The 20,622-nt window shown below is 55.4% G+C and overlaps 1 protein-coding gene across 4 annotated transcripts in view; it reads left to right on the top strand.

Annotated features, from left to right (window-relative positions):
* Nucleotides 1-1,486: 1,486 nt before the first annotated feature.
* PAX6 (paired box 6) overlaps nucleotides 1,487-20,622 on the top strand; it is a 28,317-nt gene continuing 9,181 nt past the window's right edge. Inside the window, exons 1-8 of one of the 4 annotated variants that reach the window (XM_006883726.1) lie at nucleotides 1,487-1,578; nucleotides 8,079-8,272; nucleotides 12,046-12,118; nucleotides 12,459-12,519; nucleotides 15,992-16,122; nucleotides 16,931-16,972; nucleotides 17,067-17,282; nucleotides 17,963-18,128. In XM_006883726.1, the coding sequence (XP_006883788.1) occupies nucleotides 12,510-12,519; nucleotides 15,992-16,122; nucleotides 16,931-16,972; nucleotides 17,067-17,282; nucleotides 17,963-18,128 (565 nt within the window). In that variant the 5' untranslated portion in view covers nucleotides 1,487-1,578; nucleotides 8,079-8,272; nucleotides 12,046-12,118; nucleotides 12,459-12,509. Of the gene's footprint in view, nucleotides 1,579-7,762; nucleotides 7,980-8,078; nucleotides 8,273-12,045; nucleotides 12,119-12,458; nucleotides 12,520-15,991; nucleotides 16,123-16,930; nucleotides 16,973-17,066; nucleotides 17,283-17,962; nucleotides 18,129-20,622 lie in introns of those variants that run through there. The other 3 variants (XM_006883727.1, XM_006883729.1, XM_006883728.1) reach the window with 3 other exon arrangements.

Raw genomic sequence — 20,622 nt, 5'->3', positions numbered from 1 at the left:
GAATAAATTAGGGCACCGCGGAGACTTATATGCCAATCAGAGCCCTTTCTCCTCCCCACTTCCATGCTGCCCTCTGGGCCTCAGCTGTCTCACGAAGAGGGGAAAACTCAAGTCCAAGTCTAGCTAGGAGCCGCCAGGCCGGGGCAGGCAGGAGAGCTGCCGGGAGCCGCCTCCTGGTTCCGTTGCGAGGCCCTGCACCTGTCAAGGTGTGCCCGGGGCTGGAGCGGGAGCCGCCTCGGGTCATCTGTGCCCCACTAGCCCTGGCCACCTCCTTCCCAGCCAACGCGGGGCCCGGGCCTGGTGACCTCTCCACCTCCTCCTCGCTCCTCCAGTTCCACCGCGGCTGCCTCTCCCACGAAGTGCCTGCAAGCAACTCACACCCTCTCCTCCTCCCCAAATGTCCCCTGCCCCTGAACTCTGTCACTTGAAAGTTCCAGCGCCTTACCCCCACCCCCATGCAGTCAGGGTGGGAGGGAACTAGAAGCATGAAAGCCCCCTCCTTTCTTCAGGAGAACACCTTAATGACAACATGGGTCAACTTCCCCATGACAGATCGCCGCCGGCTCGCTAAGTCGTCACAGCCTGGACTGTGGTTGTAAGAGAGGCAGGCACGCGTCAATAGGCCACTGTCTTGCTAGTCTCTCCCCAATTACTGTTGTTTCGGCAGCCCCAGGAAGCAGAATCTTGACTTCAGAATCTGGGATTCCCCCCCACCCCAGTTTCCTCCTCTAGGCTACAAAGTCAACTGTTAACCCCAAGTCAAAGATAATAAAATCATCTGCATTTTCTACGTGCCCGGAGCCTTTCAGCCCAAGGGCGAGGGAAGCCCAGTCTGGATTCCCGTCATGAGAATCCAGCGGAGCTGGGGAGGATTGCATCTGGCCTAGAAGTAGAGACCCCCTCGCCCTCTCCCGTGAGCCTCCCGTCTGTGTCCAGTCAGGGACTTGGGAGTTCGAGGACTAAGCTAGGGGTACCCATGGCCCTTCTCTCTTCCTGAAACAGACTTCCTCCAGCTGCCCCCTCGCAGCCCTGGCAGGGCCTGGGGATAGAACTCGGACGATGGCAGAAAGGGCAAGGTGAGCATCCGGAGAAGTAGCTGGTGGCCTAGGTGCTGGGACCCTGCGATCCACGTGCCCGGCACGGTGGCGCGAGCGCGCTCGGCTGCAAGCGTTTCCTTGGGGGTCGATCTCGGCCCGAAGGAGGGCGGGGCAGGCCGGGCCCGCAGAGCCAGGCAGCCCGGGGCTGGCCCGGGAGGGCCCGGCGGGGCCCTGCGGCCGGCGGCGTGGGAGGGAGAGGCCGGGCCGGGTGAATGGTCGCCAGCGCCGAGCTGAGCCCAACTCTGGCCTCCGTGACGTCACGTGGGCCGGGCAGCCAATGAGGGCAGCTCTGGCTTGGATATTAAGGAAAGTTAGCGCCTGCTCCGGCACCCTCTTTTCTTATCATTGACATTTAAACTCTGGGGCAGGTCCTCGTGTCCAACGCGGCTGTCAGATCTGCCACTTTCCCTGCCGAACGGCGGTGAGAAGTGTGGGAACCCGCGCCGCCAGGCTCACCTGCCTCCCCGCCCTCCGCTCCCAGGTAACCGCGCAGGCTCCGGGCCGGCCCCGCTCCGGGCCTGGGGCGCTGCCCCGCTCCCTGCCACTGGAGCCCCCAAAGCCGGGCCCGCCCAGCGTCTAGGGGGCTTAGTGCTCGCTTTTCAAAGGAGGCATGCAAAGCTTGCGGGGAGTTCCGGAGGAGGGCTGGGACGAAGCAGAGGGAGGGCTGTCTTGTCTTTACTAAACGTGCTTTTCTGCAAAGGTGGCAAAATTTCCTAGTCTCCATAGTGGACTTCCAGTGGGAACCTGAGTTGGCGGGGGTGGTGGGGGGCACAGCAGCGACCCTCCGCAGGAGCCACTCGAGACCCTGAGGAGTGCAGGAGGTGGGTGCAGTCTGCACCTAGCTCCCCTCCGGTGAGCACGAGTGGAGAGGTCCCCGCGCCCGCGCTCGCGGAGCGCCCCGCTGCAGGCCGAGGCCGAAGTTTGCTGCGGTTGCAGAGTGTGAATGGTCGGACCGCAGCAAAGTCGTGGAGACCTGGGTCGTTTGGAGAAAGGAGCGGAGGACGAAAGAATGCGACCAGCAGAGCTGGGCAGCGCGCAAAGCCCCAGCGTGTGATTTGAGCTTCACTTCGGAAGACCTAATAATTAGCGATTCCCACTGAGCTAGAACGGGGCTCGGGTTACAGCGGCCGCTGCGCCCGCTGCCTCGGCGGGAAGCTCGTGGGCCTTAGAGGAGCCGGGCTGCTGAGTGCCCAGGATGGGGACCCCGCGCCCTCTCGCCCTGGCACGGCCAGAACCGGGCGCTTCCCCCAAGCAAGTCAGGGAAGGAACAGCCTCAGACTTAGTCTAACTTCGGGTTCCGTGAGGCAAACGTCCTGAGAGTCCAGCTCCTAGTGTCAGTGTCTCCAAGGCAGGTTTAGAGGGGCAGGGGACAACCCTCCCTGGGAAGTTGAAGTGGCCTCCAGCTCTGGCCTGGCCTCACCCCACCCCTACTCCCAGCCGCGCACCTGACACCCCCTCTCCATACTTTCCTGAGACTCCTTCAGGGAATGCGTGGATCGTAGGCACCTGTGACAGGTGCCTGGGACCCCGCCTGGCGCCGAGCCGCGGGCTGGCCCCTGGCTCCTCTCCGGGGACCAGGGACAGACTCCAGCGGCCGCCTGGGCGCGCGCCTTACCTGGCTGATCCTCTGCGGAGCAGGCTGCTTTCCCCGGAGCTGGGCGCCGAGCAGGTTGCCTGCCTCGCAGTGGGAAGTGGACCTTCTCCTCCAGTCATAAATCAAACCCATCCATCCCCGGGCCTCCTCCCTCATTAGAGATGTTTATTGGAGATTGTGTTTATTCGGCTGTCATGGCGAGAGAACGCGGTGACATAATTACCTCTGACCAGAGTGCACACTCCGTGCCCTCCTTGGTCCGCCGCTGATGTGGTTGGCTTGTCTTTTTTTCCCCGTTTCCCCCTCTAGACCTTTTCACAAATTTTAGATTATTGAATGAGTCACTCTTCAGATTTCCCCATGACTTGGGCATTGATTTATTTGATAATTTGAAAGAAAACCCAAAGAGAGTCCGATGCCCGACAGAAGGGGGCAGCCCGGGAGAGAGCGAAAGAAGGCCCTTCTCGGCGCCTAAACTTTCCCCCGGGGCGGGGGGGGGGTGCGGCGCGGTGGCGGCATGCGGGGGGCCGGGGCGCGGCTGGGGAGTGGGGGCTGTCCCCAAGAGGTGACTGCTGAGATTGGTGGCATTCTTAGTTGCTTTGGTTTTCATTCTCTGGCCATTTGGAAGGCTTTAAGGCCCCAAGATGAGGATTCTTAAACTCAGGGGAGCAGACGGACCCACAGCTTTTTCCCCCACCCCCTGCACCTTGGCCCTCAGGCTGCCCCCTAGGAGTGGGTCACCCCCACCCTACTCTATCCCACAACGACGAGTCCGGGATTATGAATCTGTGAGGCTGGGGTTAGGAAGTGATGAAAAACGTCGAATTGTTCCCTAATTGAAAATACTTTTTTTTTTTTTTTTGAGACCGCGCTGACAAATATCTGGGATCCTGGCTTTTAGCCTTCGCCGCGGCCTCTGTTCTCCAGTCGCTAATAAAACTCGCATTGAGCCCTTCAGTGCCTTGATTAACAGGCAGATTAACTCTTACGGAGGTTGGGAACAGCTTGTCCCAATCAATGTCATTTTAAAAGCCCGTCAGGATGCGCTTAACTCTGGTTCCCTCGCTGCTCGAGCGAGCGAACCAGCCATGACATTCACTCCCCCCGCCCGACTTCAAAGCCCCCTGTGCCCAGCGCGCTCCCGCTCCGCTGAGAGCGAGTCGCCGGGCTCTGTCCCTAGGTTTTTGAACAGAGAGATCTGGGAGGGGAAGGGACTGAGGGAACTTTGGCTTGCTTTTCGTTTGAAGTTTAGAATCTTGGTGGGGTGGATGTTGGCGGGGAGAGATTTGGGAGACCATCCCACAAGGAGAGATAGAAAGCAAACTTTTTAGGCTCCTATTCGCAAAATCAGAGAGTGCGGCCGGTTGCAAGTGACCTTCACACCAGGACTGATAAACTCGGCTTCTCTAAAAACAAGCAGGCAAGCAAGTGCTGGGAGGCCAAGTCTAGGGAACTGGACCCACAGAGGAGGGAGATATAGCTGGACAATGGTTCTTGAAGCATTTTTCCTGGTATTGGGAGAGAGAGATCTTTGCCAGCCCTTGTTAATGGAAGAGGACTGAGCCCAGAGAGTCCTGCTGTCCTCGCCATTTGACAGAAGGCAAGGATGGCGAGGGCAGCAGGGTCCCCAGCCGAGCGTGGCCACAGCCTGGAGGCGCCATTCCTCTGGCTCTGGCCCTCCTCGGCTTGAGCGAGCTCAGAGCTCCGCGATGCTGCTGCCTGGCTGGAACCCACTAGAGGGATGGGGAAAGGAGAGAAGGTAAAGCCCGCATCCCAGCAGGGGAGGCTCTCCTTTCGGGCCGCAAGCTGGGGGGGGGTGCCTCTTTGTCTTTCGTGCTCCTTTTGACCTGTCTCGCCCGCCCCACAGTTTGGGGAAGCCCACCTCTCTAAGGGTAGTAAAGCGGAAGCCGTCTAGGGGGTGCGCATAATGACGCAGGTGTTTGTAGAGTCCTTACCCCTCCAAAGAAATGCCTGCCGCCACCTCTCCCATTGCGCCTGCACCGCGTCTGTACGTGGCAAGGAGTGGGTGGAGAAGAGCGGGGGGTTCAGACTCCAGGTTCCAAGGCCCAACAAGCACCCTCGGGAATTGGGCACTGCTGGCACCCCAGGGCGAATGATAGGGGAACAGGCAAACGCTCGGGCGGGGCATGGGATGAGACCAGACTTCACTCTTAAGCTCTAACCCGGGCCGCAGGCTCCGGGGCGCTCAGTGATCCCCTGTCATGACTTCCTTCCGGGCAGAGCGACCCCAGCTGCCCCAGCGGAACAGGCAGGCCTAGTAGGCCATAGAGGTTCCCTCCACCGGCGCCGCGGGGTGGAGGAGTCTGGGCGAGGTGGGGAAAGTCTGCACAGCAAGCTCTTGGTGCCATGGAGGGCAACCAAGGGGCCCGTGTGAGTTGGAGGAGGACAAAATTAAAATGGCGACCTGAAAGTGGCCTGAATTTTGAGCACACCTCAGTCCCAGGCTGGCCGCGTCTCGCCCCTAGCCCCCCAGCTCCACCCAGCAGGGTCACCCCCAGGGCAGATACTTGGCAAAGGGGGCGAGCGAGGTACCCCACGAGGTCGGTCGAATTGCACCTCCAGGCTCCTCAAAGCCAGTTTAGAAACTGCAAAGCAATCTGCCTCACCATCCTTCTCTCCTTAACTTTGAAAACTCGGAACCCCTTCCGGGCTGAGCCGCCCTCCACACCGCCCCCCCCCCCCCAGCTGACACTTCAGGAGCAGCCTAGTCTTTTCGGTTTCTGGTTTGCGCAGAGGGGTTTGCAAGAGTCCTTCCCCGGCGCCCGCCCCCACTTAATGACGTCAGTGGCACTCACGCCTCGCTCCTCGCCTCTTATGATTTTTTGTTGTTAAAACTTTTCTGCGAGGTGGGGGTTGGGGTGGGAGCAGGAGCTGATTCAAAGAGCCGGTGCCCTGGGGGGAAATAGCAACAAGATTAAGGCTGCTTCTTTCCGAGGTAAAAGCTTAAGAAGGTGCTAATCCATTCGGTCGCTAATTGAGAGGTTGTAAAAATTATATTCTCCTTCCAGATCGGACAGTCACTGGGCCGTCTCCCCCCTGCTGCCCAATAGACTTGATTTCAAGCTGCTTTAATTCTGTTCAGAGACGTAAAAAGGGAGAACGCAGGTTCTCTCTGGTCTGCGCGAGCCAGACCCACTGACCCACATCCTGGGATCCTCTGAAAGTCGCGGTCCTACGAAATCGCGCGCGGAAGGCCGCGAACCCCAGCTCTCGGCGCAGACTTCTTGCTTCTGGCCTGTCGCTGAGACGTTTTGGGTTGCGGGAAGGAGCCAAGCCACTGCCTGCTGGCCCGGGTCCCAGCTGTTGTCGAGGCCAGGGAGCTGAGTGGGTGCCTCGGCTTTGATCCTGGCCCAGACTGGAGAGGGCCCCGCTGCCTCGGAGCTCTGCCTGTTTCGTAGGTCAGAACGTTACTGGGTTCCCAGGAAGGCGAGGGTGTGCGGCCCACACCAGGCCTGGCGTCCGGCAACAGCCTGCAGCCTCAGGGCTCCAAGGGACGGCCGCAGCGCGGCCTGTCTGCGCCAGCCACCTTCAGGGCGTGCAGACTTTTTTGATGAGCTCTGACTTTCAGCACTTTCCATGAGTGTCAAGAGGAGTCAAGTGTAGGCTGAATCTTTCTGCCTTAATCCCTCCATCCTGTTCCCCTTTCCTGGGGGCCTGGGGTGCATCCTGGGGTGGCCAGGCCTTCTTCCTCCTGGCACCAGGACCCTCAGGCTGTGGACAGCGCAGGCCGATGTGACCGCTCCCTCCTCTGTCACCTTAACTGCAAGCACGGAGGGGCGCCTTTGGAGTGTACTGAGGTGTATCCTAATCGTCCGGCATTCAACAAATGGACTTCTGGTGTGTGGTCAGAAGAGAAAAGTCATTTACTTACTTTCCTCCTTGGTTTTCTGGCAACAGCTGAAAGAGAGCTGCCTCCGTGGACTGAGGAGACCCGGGAGAGGGAATTGTAGTGAGGAAAGAGGGTAACCACGCAGGGATGACCAGTGGCACACACTGACACACTGACATTGCTGGCGAGAAGACACACATACACGCGCGTGCGGGGGCGCGCGCGCGCACACACACACACACACACACACACACACGCACACACACATTCTCTCCCAGTATTGGTCATGGGGGGGCCCTCCCAGCCTCCAATACCCTCTCATAACCCCCCTCTCCCTTCTCTCTGGTGCCTGGAAGAGCAGCAGCACTTAGTCAACAAACGGCACGTGGGAGAAGTTGGTGAGTGTTTGGTGAGGACTCTTCAGGGCTTTTCACAAGAACTCTCTGTACACAAAATAAGTGGCGTGTTTACTTGGGCCTCTCCAGCCCCGGCTGGGCCTCCGCTCCGCTGCGCAGCGCGGCTTCAGAATGGAGAGAGAAGAAAAGGCGCAGGGAACAGGGTGGGGGAATGGGCTGGCTCGGGAGGCCCGGGCTGGGGAGGCCGCTGGGCCTTGCTGAGTTGCAGGGCCGCAGGACTTCCCTCAGCTTTGGTGGCGGCCTCTATTGCCCGGGCAGAGCTCCCAGTACACAGCACTGCCCCAGCCCTTTCCTCTTCTTCCCAGAGACCAGGTGCTCTACGGCGCGGCCACCGCCGAGCTCTGCTTGCTGGGACCCAGGCCCGGATGGAACTGTGGCGGGAGGGGATGGCGGGGGCGGGGCGGCAGGCCACGCTGCGCTGGAATTGGGATGAAAGAGCCGCGCTGAGCTGCAAAAACTTGCTCTCTCCGTGGGCTGGGGGCCCTGCGCTCAGCCTGCAGGGGCAGGGGGCGCGTACCCCAGTCCAGAGGCCTGCACTCGACCTCTCAGGCTTGCGGACTCTGTGCGAACCGGGCTGACTGTCCGAGCGCGCCGAGCCGGGAGATGTCGGTGAGCACCAGAGTCCGGGCGTGGGGGCCCAGCGCCGGGGAGAGGAGCCGGGACCCACCAGCAGAGCCGAAAACAAGTGTATTCATATTCAAACAAACGGACCAATTGCACCAGGCGGGGAGAGGGAGCATCCAATCGGCTGGCGCGAGGCCTCGGCGCTGCTTTGCATAAAGCAATATTTTGTGTGGGAGCGAGCGGTGCATTTGCATGTTGCGGAGTGATTAGTGGGTTTGAAAAGCGAACCGTGGCTCGGCCTCATTTCCCGCTCTGGTTCAGGCGCAGGAGGAAGTGTTTTGCTGGAGGATGATGACAGAGGTCAGGCTTCGCTAATGGGCCAGTGAGGAGCGGTGGAGGCGAGGCCGGGCGCCGGCACACACACATTAACACACTTGAGCCATCACCAATCAGCATAGGTGTGCTGGCTGCAGCCACTTCCCTCACCCACACTCTTTATCTCTCACTCTCCAGCCGCTGACAGCCCATTTTATTGTCAATCTCTGTCTCCTTCCCAGGGATCTGAGAATTGCTCACACACACCAATCCAGCAGCGTCCGCGGAGCAAAGTCTCACTGGCAACTCCTTTAAAACACCGTCATTTCAAACCGTTGTGGTCTTTAAGCAACAACAACAGGAGGAAAAAAAAAAAAAAAATCCCAACCAAACTCTTGACAGGAGCTTTGACAACGAGAGAGGATGCCACATAAAGGTGAGTCCGCTCCTTTCTTCTTGCTTCATTTTTCTTGCAGTATTCAGGCAGGTCTCCCCCTTCTTCCCCCTTCCTTCCTCCCCTATCGCCGGTCCCCTCCCCCACTGCTACGTCGGGAGAGTTGGGCCGAAGAAGTTTCCACGCAGAAGCCCAAACTTTCTACTTCCAGCGAAAGCCCGCGTCGGAGGGTGACGGCCGGCTAGCTGGAGGGGAGCAGGGCTCGAGGCGGGCGGCCGCTCAGCCTTAGCACCAGCGCCAGCTCGGGCTGAGCTCGCAGGCACGACCGAGGCTCCAAGCACAGCCACCACCGCTGCGCCCGACCCCGGCGTCGCCCCCCTGCTCTCGGCTGGAGGGAGAGGACGAACCCGCTGTGCGGAGCTCAAAGCTCGGGAACGGCCGCAGAGACCAGTCACTGCGGGCTGCTTTGTCCAGCTCGGGGCCCAGCGAGCGCGCAGAGAGCGAGCGCGCCGAGGGAGCCTGCTAGCCGCGCCGCCGGCCCGCCCTCCGGCTTTGTGCCGCGCACAGCTCGGGTGCAGAAGAGCCGGCGGGCGAGAGAGCGCAGAGGGGCCACTGAGCCCGCCGCCAGCCGCGCCAAGCCAGCCTGCCAGGCAGCTACACGCTGGAGGCGGCGAGAAATAGCAAGCGAGCGCGAGCCGGCAAGGAAGGCGCCAGGCCGAGGCGGTGGAGGCGCGCTCCGAGGGAGCTAAGAGCCAACCTGGAGACTGTCAGCTGCAAGCAAGCCTCGCGCCTCGGGCCCGCAACTTAACTTGAGCGCGCCTACCTAGAAACTTTCAGTCTCTGCTCCTAAGGCTTCTCCCAATCCTCTCCCTCGCCCTGTGAAAGCTCGGGTCAGCCCGTTTCTCCTGCTCTTCGCGCTCGGTGGGTATTCTTATCTTACTCTGTACACAAGGCTCCCGGTGTTGCCATTTCAACAAGTTCTGAAGTGGAAAGGTAGTCGATTTCCCCCGCTTCTCTAATCCGATTTTTTTTTTTCTTTTGTGAGACCTTAAAAAAAAAAAATCTATGTGAAAGCATTGGCTTTCCTCTGGTCTGATCACCTTTTCTCCTAGTTAATTAGATGGAGTAATTTGAGAGCATTTTGATTCTGGGACCCCAGGAGAAAAGTGTCTTTTCAAAGTTCATAAAGTTGTTGTCTCTTTCCTTGTGCAGATTTTCTCAGTCTCCTTGCGCCATAATAGCCCGGGATTTTAGCAAGTGTAATTGGGGGAAATGGAGTTGAATTTCAAGTGGAAATGCTTTCTTTTTCGAGTGCTAAAACCCAGCCCTCCAGTCTGGAGTGATTTCTAGAAAGTTTAAAAACAAAGTGAACACGGTTTCTTTTTTACTCTCCTTCTCACTCCCCAAACCTCCCAAAGCAATTTGGAAGTGTAAACGCAAACTTGAGAAGGATTTCTTTTTTCTTTCTTTCTTTCTTTCTTTCTTTCTTTGGGATGGGGGGAGGTGAGGAGGGAGTAGGACCAGAAAATGAAATAAAAAGCAAAGAGGCCTTGAAAGCCTGGAGAGGTTACTGAGGAGACAACATAACAGTTGTTGCCGCTGACATATTTTTTTATAGCCAGCCAGTGACCTTTGCAAACGTCTGAAGGCAATTTGATTAGTTGTTACCTTATTTGGATTTAGAGAGTAAAACTTGTCATCTTAATTGCTAATTACTCTTTCTCTGGGGGGCGAAGGAGGTGTATGTAGAGAATGGGCTTCACCTGAGCTAAGGACTTTGGTAGATTTTGAAAATCAAGTAATAAAACAATAGCAGAAAAGATTCCTTTTGAAAACCGAGGCTTTGGGAGGGGGGTGAAAAACAGTGGCCCAGTGACCCAAGGCCTCAGGGACTCCGTAGTGTCTGGAAACTCCTAGGTTCCGGCTTGGGCATCTGGCCTGGGTCGGGGCCCGGTCTGTACCAAGCCTGGAGCTACGCTGCGGGGTGGGGGGTGTTCCGGCTGCTGCTGGGGGTCTAGCCTCTGGGCTCAGGACTGCTTCCGGGTGTCTGTGTGCCCCGCTTCCTTGCTTGCTTTTGGACTAAGTGTTAAGGATTACTTCGGTAATTAGATAGTTTCTTATCAGAGGGGAGGTGGGGGATGGAGCTGGAGACAGAACTTGAAATGCTTCCACTTTCCCAGCTGCTTCGAAAATCAATCGGCTAGGCCTCTCTGCGATCACTTAGTGACATTTTTAAAATGGCATCAAATACAGGCCAGGATGAGGGACTTTCAGCTGTGGAGTGTCCAGTGAGAACGGTGAAGAGCCCAGTTGAGGACGTTCTGCTCGCCTCCGTGGACTTTACCCCGCTCTCTCTGGCTTTTACTGCGTAGCTTCAGAGTTGGGGAGCGCACTTTCTATGGTAGAGTTCCAGGCAACCCTCGGTAGACGCTGTGTCCAGGAGCTGGGAAAAAGTCTTTCTTATAGGCTTGCTTTTATGGATGTAAGATGCCTCCTCGCAGTTAGTTAATAAATTAAAGCACGGATGACTTTAACGAGAAAAGTGGACTTTTTGGAATTCTTTTGCTTGTTGACAGGCAAAATTAATAACCATCATAGGCAAAACAGGAAAAGGAATGAGTACTGTACATTATTTTTTAAATGGGGAGAAATGATGCTGTGACGATTTCATTCTTTTACCTCTCTCTTTCTCTCTTTTTTGGCAAAACGTCTTGAATAGGCTCTTTCTTGTAACTCTCTTTCCAATTGAGCGCCCCACGGTGCCGTTGTATCTTTTTACAGCCCCTAACAACTCAACGCCAGTAACACAATTACCTTCAGATATTTATAACAAGAAATTACTTTTCTATTTTCCCTCTGTAAGAACCTTTTTTTAAAAAAAAAAAAAAAAAAGGAGGGGGAGGAAGGCAGGGAGGAAGTGGTGGAGGCTGAGCCTTGGGGACCTGCACTGGGTCAGGGCTTAAGAGGCAAGAAGCATCCCTTTGTGACTTGGTGGGTTGTTGGTAGCTTGATTGGAAGCTGTGTTGCTGGTTAGGGAGACTCGGTTTTGCTCTTTGGGTTGGGGAGAGCCAGAGAATAGAAGCCATTGTTTGCAGTCTGTAAGCTTTGTCGACCAAGCTCACCCCCTCCTGTTCATACTTTTTAAAGCAGTGAGGCAAGGTAGGCAGCGTGTGTCACAGTACAGCCAAAGGGGGGTAGATCTAAACACCAAAAGAGAAGCTAGTCACAATAAGTATGGTTTGAAGGGGAAAGTTGGGCGTGCTACTTTAGAAGTCGCAGATGAGTTCGGAGAGGAGGCTTGACTGACTGGGACTCTGGGGGAGGTGGCCATATAGGGAGAAGAGGGAACCTGAGAGTTGGGTTCTAAAGTACCTTATGGCAACTGGGGTGGTGAAATTACTTAAGGAAAGGAGGACTGTGGCCCCACAGCAGTCCCAGACTCCACACCCTTAGGTGCCTTGAAGTTCCATGGGCCCCTTCTCCTGCCTTCAGGTATCAGCCTCATCTACTATACTCTTGACTTCCACTCCTCACCCAGCTCCTCCACTGGTCCCCCTCTTCCTCTTTCCCTGGTTCTTAGAATTTTGCATAGGGGGACCTGGAGTCATCAAATTGTCCAGTTTCTCCAAGCCAGGTGGAAGAGCCCCTTAGGAGTCTAGGGACTGCTGCAGAAGAGGTGGTCACTGGAAGTGGGAATGGAGCCTTACTGGGAATTGGGTATTATGGCAGTTTGAACCCCAGATGGGCGTATGAGAATAGGACAAGTCTATGGGCCATAATCTCACATACCCTTCTCTCCTTCTGTTTTGTCTTAGGGGGAAGACTTTAGGGGTGTGCAGATGTTTGAGATCCTTTCTTGTAAGAGTGGACAGACATCCCAGAATTCAGGCAAGTTCTGTAGTGGTTGGTTTCAAAACTAGAAAGAGTCAAAACTCAGTATCTCTGAGTACTTCATTGTCGTTCAGATGGAAGGAAAGGGGGCCTTCGTTTCTGCTGATTCCAGGGTTAACTGCTAGAGGATTTTAGGACAGAAGATTAGGAATGTTGGGGTATTTTATTTGAAGTCTAAAGAGATTTTGCTGAAGCAGGATGGTAAAACTAGATGATCCTCAGGTCGGCCCAGGTGGTTGAGTGGAAGGGAGTTCTCCGTCCTGGTTCCACTTTCGGGCGGGAGTTAGGCCTACCTGGCACAGAGGCCCAGGATTAATGCCTGTTTTCTTGCTAACAGAGCCCTGTATTCGAGCCCTGTGGGATCTCACGGCCCCCAACCAGCGCCAGCATGCAAAACAGTAAGTGCCTTTGGTCTTTCTCGGGCTTCAGGCTGGGGTTGCTGGGACCAGCAGGTCAGGAGAGGGCTCAGAGGCTCCGGGCGCCTGAGGTGGCCAGGCGACAGGCTGGAGGTCAGGGACCTGCCTTGGCGTTGCCCCTCTCCCTCCCCACAGCTGAGCATAGGAGGGCGTTTGCTCTGCAGTTCTGGCTTCTGGAAGAACAGAGGCTGGGCCCTTCTGAATAGTCCTCCTGAGTTTTGTGAAGTTGCAGTAGAGGAGAAACCCCATCCCCCCAAATCCTGTAACTCACACCCCCTCCCCGCCCCTGCCCGGGCTCTGACCCCGGAGAGAGGGGCTGGGCTGAGCAGGGCGGGGCGGAGGCTTCTCCCACTTGCTGGTGGAGAAGGAGGCCCCTTTGGGTTTAGCTGGTCCTGAATGTCTCCAGCTTCTCCCTGTGCGGGGTGTGGGACTCCCCTCCCTCCAGTCACTTTCCGGACAACTCCTCCCCTCACCACCCTAGGCCTAGAAGGAAAAGGGAGTAAGGAACCCAGGTTTGAAGAGGGCCTACAGGTCGGCAGGAGGGTGGGCGCACTTGGTGCTATTATGGGCGCTGGAGAGACCAGGGTTTACTGGGCCTGGGAAGCGGAGAGGATGGTTCTCAGGCAACTGCACTTGAGTGGGTTCTGGTCCTTCGGCTCCATAACGCCTTTGATTCCTTACTTCTCCCTCTGTCTAGACCCCTGGGGCCCCCAAGCCCATCTTCCTGCGCCGTCCGTGGGCGTCGAAATATGACATAGCAATTTAGGAACCCTGGTCTTGGGGCCTGGAGGCCGAGTGAAACTAGGCCCAAATTGAGATGTGTAGTCTAAACACTGTTGAGGGGTTCAGCCATACTTGGTCTTGTAGTAACCTTCTTTTGCTGATCTGCAAAAGACCCCCAGGCCAGATCCACCTGTCCTGGAAGGGCTGACCACCCCCTTGGTGCTGCCCACGCTGGTGGACAATAATGGCAGGAAAGGGCGCGGAGGCGTCGAGCTTTGTGGCAGGCCGGATGAATGCGCACAGTCTGTGAGGCCTTGGGGCTTGGCCCAGGAGACACCTGCCTTGGAGAGGCCAATGCCTCTACCCAGCCCTCCTTGGGGCTGGGTTCTCTCCCTGGAGTGCCGGCTTCCCAGGTGCAGGTTCTCCACTGGATTCGGTCTGGGCGCACTTCCCTGAGTGTCTGCTGCTGCCTGCCTGGCTGGCCTCGAGGGGCGAGGGGGTCGCGCGCAGGCCCGCAGGGCTTTGTGCTGCCCGCTCCCGGGTGTGCGCGAAGCACGGAACATCCAAATTGACACCATATGTTTTCCTATTAGATGCTTCGCGGTCGAATTCTAGGCGCATAATCATCGCCACTGGGCAAGAGCGCCAGCCGTCCCTAGGGAAGGGACACAATGATTGAGGCTTAACCTCTGAACGGGAACTTAGAGCTGCGCTTCCTCGCTGCCATTTCGATGCTGGCAGAGGCGCACTGGCCTCGGCTCCTGGGCCCAGCACCCACCGGCGGTGGCCGCGGAGGTGGCAGGCATACTGTATTGTTATTTCTTGCAACAGGAGGAGGAGGAAGGTCTAGGATTAGGCGACCTCTCAAGTCTTGGCATTCGTAGGTTGGGGACGGCCCACGCGAGGCATGAAGTCTGGAGAGTCTCTCACTCTATATGGGGCAGCCTTTCTCTTTCTGAGAAGTCTCCCTTTAGGAGAAGGGCGGGGGTGACTCGGTAGGTGGAGGGGTAGTGGGACTTGCCAGGCAAAGGCAGGCAGTAAGGGAACTTAGAAGAAAGCACGATGTAGGCCTCGCTCTGCTGGCGAAGTGCTGCCCCCGCGCCATCTCTGAGTTCGCGCTGGGCCCAGCTCGCGCCCAGATCCCCCAAACGCCTGTCACTTCTCATCGAGTTGAGGCTCGGCCCCCCCTTGGTGATGGCCGCCCCAAGCCTTCGGCTACCCTGAAAATGCGGCTCCCCTCGAAGGGGAAAGGAGTGCAGTTCAATCTCGTCTGAGTGATCTCCAAATAGGGACGGAAAGGGTCGTTTTATCACGGTCCCGTTTGTCGTGACGATGCAGTTTCCCGGAGCGGAGCACTGTCACAAAGTGACAAGGCTGCCACAAGCGCCCCGACTGATCTTTTCAATTAGCCTTCCGTGCATGATCCGGAGCGACTTCCGCCCATTTCCAGAAATTAAGCTCAAACTTGACGTGCAGCTAGTTTTATTTTAAAGACAAATGTCAGCGAGGCTCATCATATTTTCCCCCCTCTTCTATATTTGGAGCTTATTTATTGCTAAGAAGCACAGGCTCCTGGAGTCAATTTATCAGGAGGCTCCGAGGAGAAGAGCAGAGAGCAGAGCGCAGAGCAGGGAGCCACGTCTTCGGGGAGGTCTGCTTTCTAGATCCCGGGCTGCAGGTTGGAGATTTTTAAAGGAAGTCAAAATTGGCCATTGGTTTTATTTGGGTGCTAGTAGTTTATGGGGAGGGTTACTGCAGAGAGGTGCAAATTCCCTCCCCTTCAGTCTTTAAGATTAGACAATGGGATTATGTGGTGAGATCCAAGAATAAAGGAGGGCTGAGGGTTGTCAAGGTGAGATTCCCCCCCCCCTTAGATTTTTGCTAATAATTTGTCCCCTCCATGGGGAGGGCCCTGCTGTGCTGAGGGCAGGGAGTGGCCCCAGTGGTCAGGCTCTAGGGTCTTGGCCCCACCGTGACAGCTGGAAGGAAAGCAGGTCCTCTTTGTGGATGGAACTGAGTGGTAACTGACTCTAGGTTGGGGTGCAGTGACTACAGGTTTGCCGCTTTGGTCCTCATCTCACTTCCCTTCTCTCTCTTTAAAACCCTGGTGTTTGAGCCATGCCTTCGCCAGAGTCTGGACTGCGGCGAGGCAAGCATTTCTGGACTCTAGCGTCCCAGGGCGCACTGCAGGGCAGTAGGATTTGCAGTCACTGGTCCATCACTACAGAGGTCTTGGAAGTACAGTGTGGGTAGAACTCACGGTTTGTGGTGACACCAACTAAGGATCTTTGGGAGGGTGTTTCAGATCTGGGTGTCTACACCGTGTAAGTTCAGGGGTATTTATAAAGAGGGGCAGTGGTCTGGGCGCCAGGGTGCTGGCAGCAGTGGGACATGTGAGTTTTGGCTCGTTGGCGGGTGTCTGACTCTGCGATGCTTCTGTAAGCCGGGATGGAAGTACAGCGACGGTTGGGGCTGGGCTGCCCGGTCCACTCCATGGCTGCGTGGTCCTGTTGTCATTTCTGATGGATAGCAGGGACCTGATCGCCGAGGTTGGCAGGGGCTGGCAGAGAGCTGAGGCTGCATTGTGGTTATATTCTTCCCTTCTCTCTCTCTCTCTCTCTCTCTCTCTCTCTCTCTCTCTCTCTCTCTCTCTCCTCTCCTCTCCTCTCCTCTCCTGCTTCCCACTTCCTCTGCTGTCCTCTCCTTCCCTCGCCTCTCCCTCTCCTCTCAGGTCACAGCGGAGTGAATCAACTTGGTGGTGTCTTTGTCAACGGGCGGCCACTGCCGGACTCCACCCGGCAGAAGATCGTAGAGCTAGCTCACAGCGGGGCCCGGCCGTGCGACATTTCCCGAATTCTGCAGGTGATCCTCCTGGCGCCACCCCACTTGCCGCCCCCGCGGCCCTCCACTCTCAACGCCCTCTCTTCATTTCTTACTGTAAATGCTGCTAATTATGGACCCTACCCTTACCCACTCACTGGGTACCCCCAGTCCTCACCCCATCACCCTACCTTCCCACTTTCCCTTTCCACAACCTTCCCTAACCTTTCTCAACTTGGGCCAGTCATAATAGAATCCATCTGCTTAAGGAAAAAAAAATTGTGTGTATTTTTTTAAAATACCAAGACCTCTCTTTGTTTGGCAAAGATATTCATTGTGGTACAGTTCTACCAGCTGTAATGAGCGGAGTTATATAAATTGGCATAATTTCAGCTGCCACCCTCTCCCATCTCACACTTTCCTTGGCTTTTGAGATATTTGTATTCATATGTTCTTCATAGTCACGAAGAGCAGATATTAATTTTAAAAGGCAAATGTGACTTAACCCCTCTCTAACTTCCATGTACTCAATTGGGCAAATTTTTTTAAGCAAAAATGATGACATTTTAGTTTCCTATTTCTCTGCCCATTAAGGCAAAATGCCACTTTAAGCAAAAGTCAGCATAAAAAAAAGCTTAATCTGACTTTGTTTTGATGCATCTTCAGGCAATAGATAATAAATATATATATTTTTTAAAATCCTTATAGTTTTGTTTTGCTTTTTTTAGTTCCAACTGTTTGAAAGTATTACCATATTTGTAGTTTTTAGGGCTACAAATGTAATTTTAAGAAAAAAAAACCTCTCTACAGTAAGTTCTCATACCATTGAAGGTATATTTTTGTGTTATAGACCCATGCAGATGCAAAAGTCCAAGTGCTGGACAATCAAAACGTAAGCTTGTCATTGTTTAATGCATACTTAAACAATTTTATTTTTGTCTTGAAATTATTAATAATGTGATTTTCTGTCCACTTCCCCTATGCAGGTGTCCAATGGATGTGTGAGTAAAATTCTGGGCAGGTATTACGAGACTGGCTCCATCAGACCCAGGGCAATCGGTGGTAGTAAACCAAGAGTAGCGACTCCAGAAGTTGTAAGCAAAATAGCCCAGTATAAACGGGAGTGCCCGTCCATCTTTGCTTGGGAAATCCGAGACAGATTACTGTCCGAGGGGGTCTGTACCAACGATAACATACCAAGTGTAAGTTCACAGAGAACAGTCGCCCTCCCTGCCTTATGCCCACTCTCTCTCCTCTCTGCCTTCTTCACCTTTGCCTCTTTCTGCTTTCTTCTGTTTCCTTCTTGTTCCACATATGTCTCTTCTGTACCTGGGGGTATTATGAGGAGGGCATTGACTTTCTTTTTACCATCTGGAAAATGGGAGTTTAGTGCGGGGGGGGGGGGGGGGGGGCTTATGCCCTTCATTTGCATACTACAAAAACAGAGGTCAAAGGCATCTGGGGAAAGGTCTTGAGCCAGGGCGGAAAATGAAAGTCATATTCTAGCTTCCTCTAAACGCACCTACCTGAACTTTCCCTAGGACATCAAACATCCGTTTCCACCCTAATATAAAACAAAGACAAGGAAAGAAAGCTCTAGAGTAAGTCTAAATTTGGGAGGGAGGGGGATCTTTTAATAAAGCAGTCAGTGAGGGACCCCCTTAAACCCCTAGTTCACCATTTTCATGTCCGGAGTGAGGGCTTTCTTTCCAGGAAGCGAAACCAATCACTGTCCCAGGGTGGGTGACTGGAAACATTTCAATGGATTGTTTAAAAAGATCATTCTTTAAGGGGGTGGGCAAGTAGAGATGGGGACTTAAGATGGCTTGATGCTGTTTTCAGGGGACGCTACCATTTGGTTTGATTTTGGTTTGCTTTGTAGGTGTCATCAATAAACAGAGTTCTTCGCAACCTGGCTAGCGAAAAGCAACAGATGGGAGCAGACGGCATGTATGATAAACTAAGGATGTTGAATGGGCAGACAGGAAGCTGGGGCACCCGGCCCGGGTGGTATCCGGGCACTTCGGTGCCAGGGCAACCCACACAAGGTACAAGTCAAGCACCTATCCTTGAAGCCTTTCATGTACAAAGCTCCTTGTCATCCTCACCTCCTCCTATTTCTTTCCTCCTCTGTGTTTGGGGATGTAGTGGAGACTCCTTCAAAGCCTGGCTGCATTTATTTGCAATGTTTATAGATGGTGGTGGTGAACCATCTGCTTGGTTTGGGAGTATGAGGGTTATGTGTATCAGGGATAGTATGAGGGTGTGTGAGTGAATGGTGGACAGGAGTATGTGCATGTAAGAGCAAGCCTCGTGGTGCCCTATTCAAATTTCCCTTCAAAATGCACAGAGAGCCCCCTTGCTGTAGAAGTGTGTCAAGTTAACACACTGACAGACTGCGAGGTAAACATAATTGTATCATTTTGCTTTTTGCCATAATTGACAAATTATATAAATCTGAGTAGAGTACATTTGAGAGGGTGAGTAGCTAGAAGCAGGACCAAGTTGTGAAGAGGACATTAGAGGTGGGGGTCTCCTACCACTCTCTGCCTCCTTTCCCCTTTTGTGCCTATAGGCCCTTGGTTCTCACCCTCTGTGGGTGGCTGGTACACAGAAGTGTCAGGGTGAGCATACTGTGAGCCGGACTGCAGGGGGCCTGTCAGGAGAGGCTTCTGAGCAGCGCAGGGAGTTGGGGCTTGGGCCACCCCAGGATCTCTGGGAAAGGATGAAGGGAGAAGAGTGGATGGAGGGATCAGTTGGAATCTCTCCCCCCCTTCCCCTCCCCCCAAGATAGTTTGATCAAGAAGAGGAAACAGTTTACGCAGAAGATTAATCGGTATTTGTTGTCCTCGTGACAAGGAGATAATATGCGGGATAATGGGACGTGGCTGTCTCATTCCCGGGAGCAAGACAGGGCTCAGGGGCTCCGGGCCGGGGGCGGCCGCGTGGGGACAGGCCTGTCGCTGCCCGCGTGTCCGTGCGCTCCCGGACCCACTCTGGGTGCCCGCGCCTCCACCGAGCCGTGCTAGCGAAGGGAAAATCGGTAACAGTATGCGAAATATCTGGTACAAAGGATGCTTCTGTCACTCGCAAGAATTTGTTATGGGAACAATCCTGTCGCTCTGTAATTGCTCATTAGAGAACGTTTTGTTTCTCATTAAGGCGACATGAATAAGCGTCTAGTTGAAGGAGACAGCTGTAGAAATGTTCCACAAGAGACCTCTGGACACGATTCGGCACCAATTGCCAATTAGACATGTCAGTTTTAAGAGCAGAAAACAATATAGGACGGACACTGGGAAGATAGGGAGCAAAGCGCTCGCTTTTTGTTTCCCAGCGCGGCCCGCGCGGCCGGCAGAGGCCTCCTGACGCGCAGGGTCCGGGCTCCGCGACTACCCCGCCCGCCGCCGTTGCCGCCCGGGCTCCTCTCGAAGCCCGCACCCGGGGAGGCACGGCTGCACGGTCCGCACCGGGGGAGGCGCGGCTGCTAGCTCCGCCCGGGCTGCTCCTGCCCTTCCGAGGCCCTGGGAACCCCGCAGTGCAGCGAGCGCAGACCACCCCACCCCTGCCGGACCTGTGAAACTGCAAGATCCGCACAAGTGCACTCAGGCCACACTCAGATAATGGTCCCCAGGCACTTTGCACCCCCAGGTTGTCGGCCTGTCCATTCCTGCCCTCTCCTCCCAGCCCTCAGCAAGCCGAAGTCCTCACGACCCTTTTTGTAGGGTCTGGCCAGCTTGGCCTAATCAGTGCCGAGGAGGTGGGGGGATGGGGCGCAGGGGTCCAGGCCTGACAGAGCCTCGAACCTCCCCTTTAGGGGCCGTTTGGTTGTGAGGTCTCGGAGTGACTCGGGCCCTAGGGGAGTACCCCTCTTTTCTGTTGGCCGCGCCAGACAGAAGCCGGGACGGAAAGCTGTGCCAGTCCCACAGCCCCGCCAGAGGTGGCGCCCGATTAAATGTTCCGCCTGGAAGCGCGAGAGGGCGGGAAGCTGGGGGCTGGTGGCGACGGCGAGGGCGGGAGATGGCGCTCCTTCAGGAGCTAGTAGTATATGTTAGCTGCTGAGTTGTTAGGGAACTCTGGATCCCTTAGACTGTCATCCCGTCCCCCCTTCAAAAAGTCTCACTCGAGGACCCTATCCCCATGCCGCCCCCGCTGCGTTGAGAGCGCGCGGGAGAACAGGGCGTGGAGTTGGTGTGAGGGACGCGGGGGGCCTGGCTGCTGGGGAGCATCCGCTGACGTTCTCGGGGGCTCCTTAGCATATTTGGCGCAAAAGGGAGTCCCACCCCCCTCCATGGCCCCCTTCCCTGGCCCTGAGAAGCCTTTCTTGGGTTTTAAAGAGTCCATTACCCCGAAAGCATAAGGCGAGGTTAGGTCTCAGAGGGAGACAAATATGGTTTCCATCTGATCAACGCCATGCGGCGGTGAATAAAATCGTGACGACGTGGGCTGACAACAAGAGACAACTCTATCCAGCCCCAATTCTCCAGCGATTTGGTGGTTTTAGGGATCACGGAGACACTTTTTCTTATCTCCTCCCCCCCC

Source organism: Elephantulus edwardii, unplaced genomic scaffold (assembly GCF_000299155.1).
Source record: "Elephantulus edwardii isolate Elephantulus edwardi_28Jun2011 unplaced genomic scaffold, EleEdw1.0 scaffold00029, whole genome shotgun sequence".
Lineage (NCBI taxonomy): Eukaryota > Metazoa > Chordata > Mammalia > Macroscelidea > Macroscelididae > Elephantulus > Elephantulus edwardii.
This window is presented reverse-complemented; position numbering and strand designations above follow the sequence as displayed.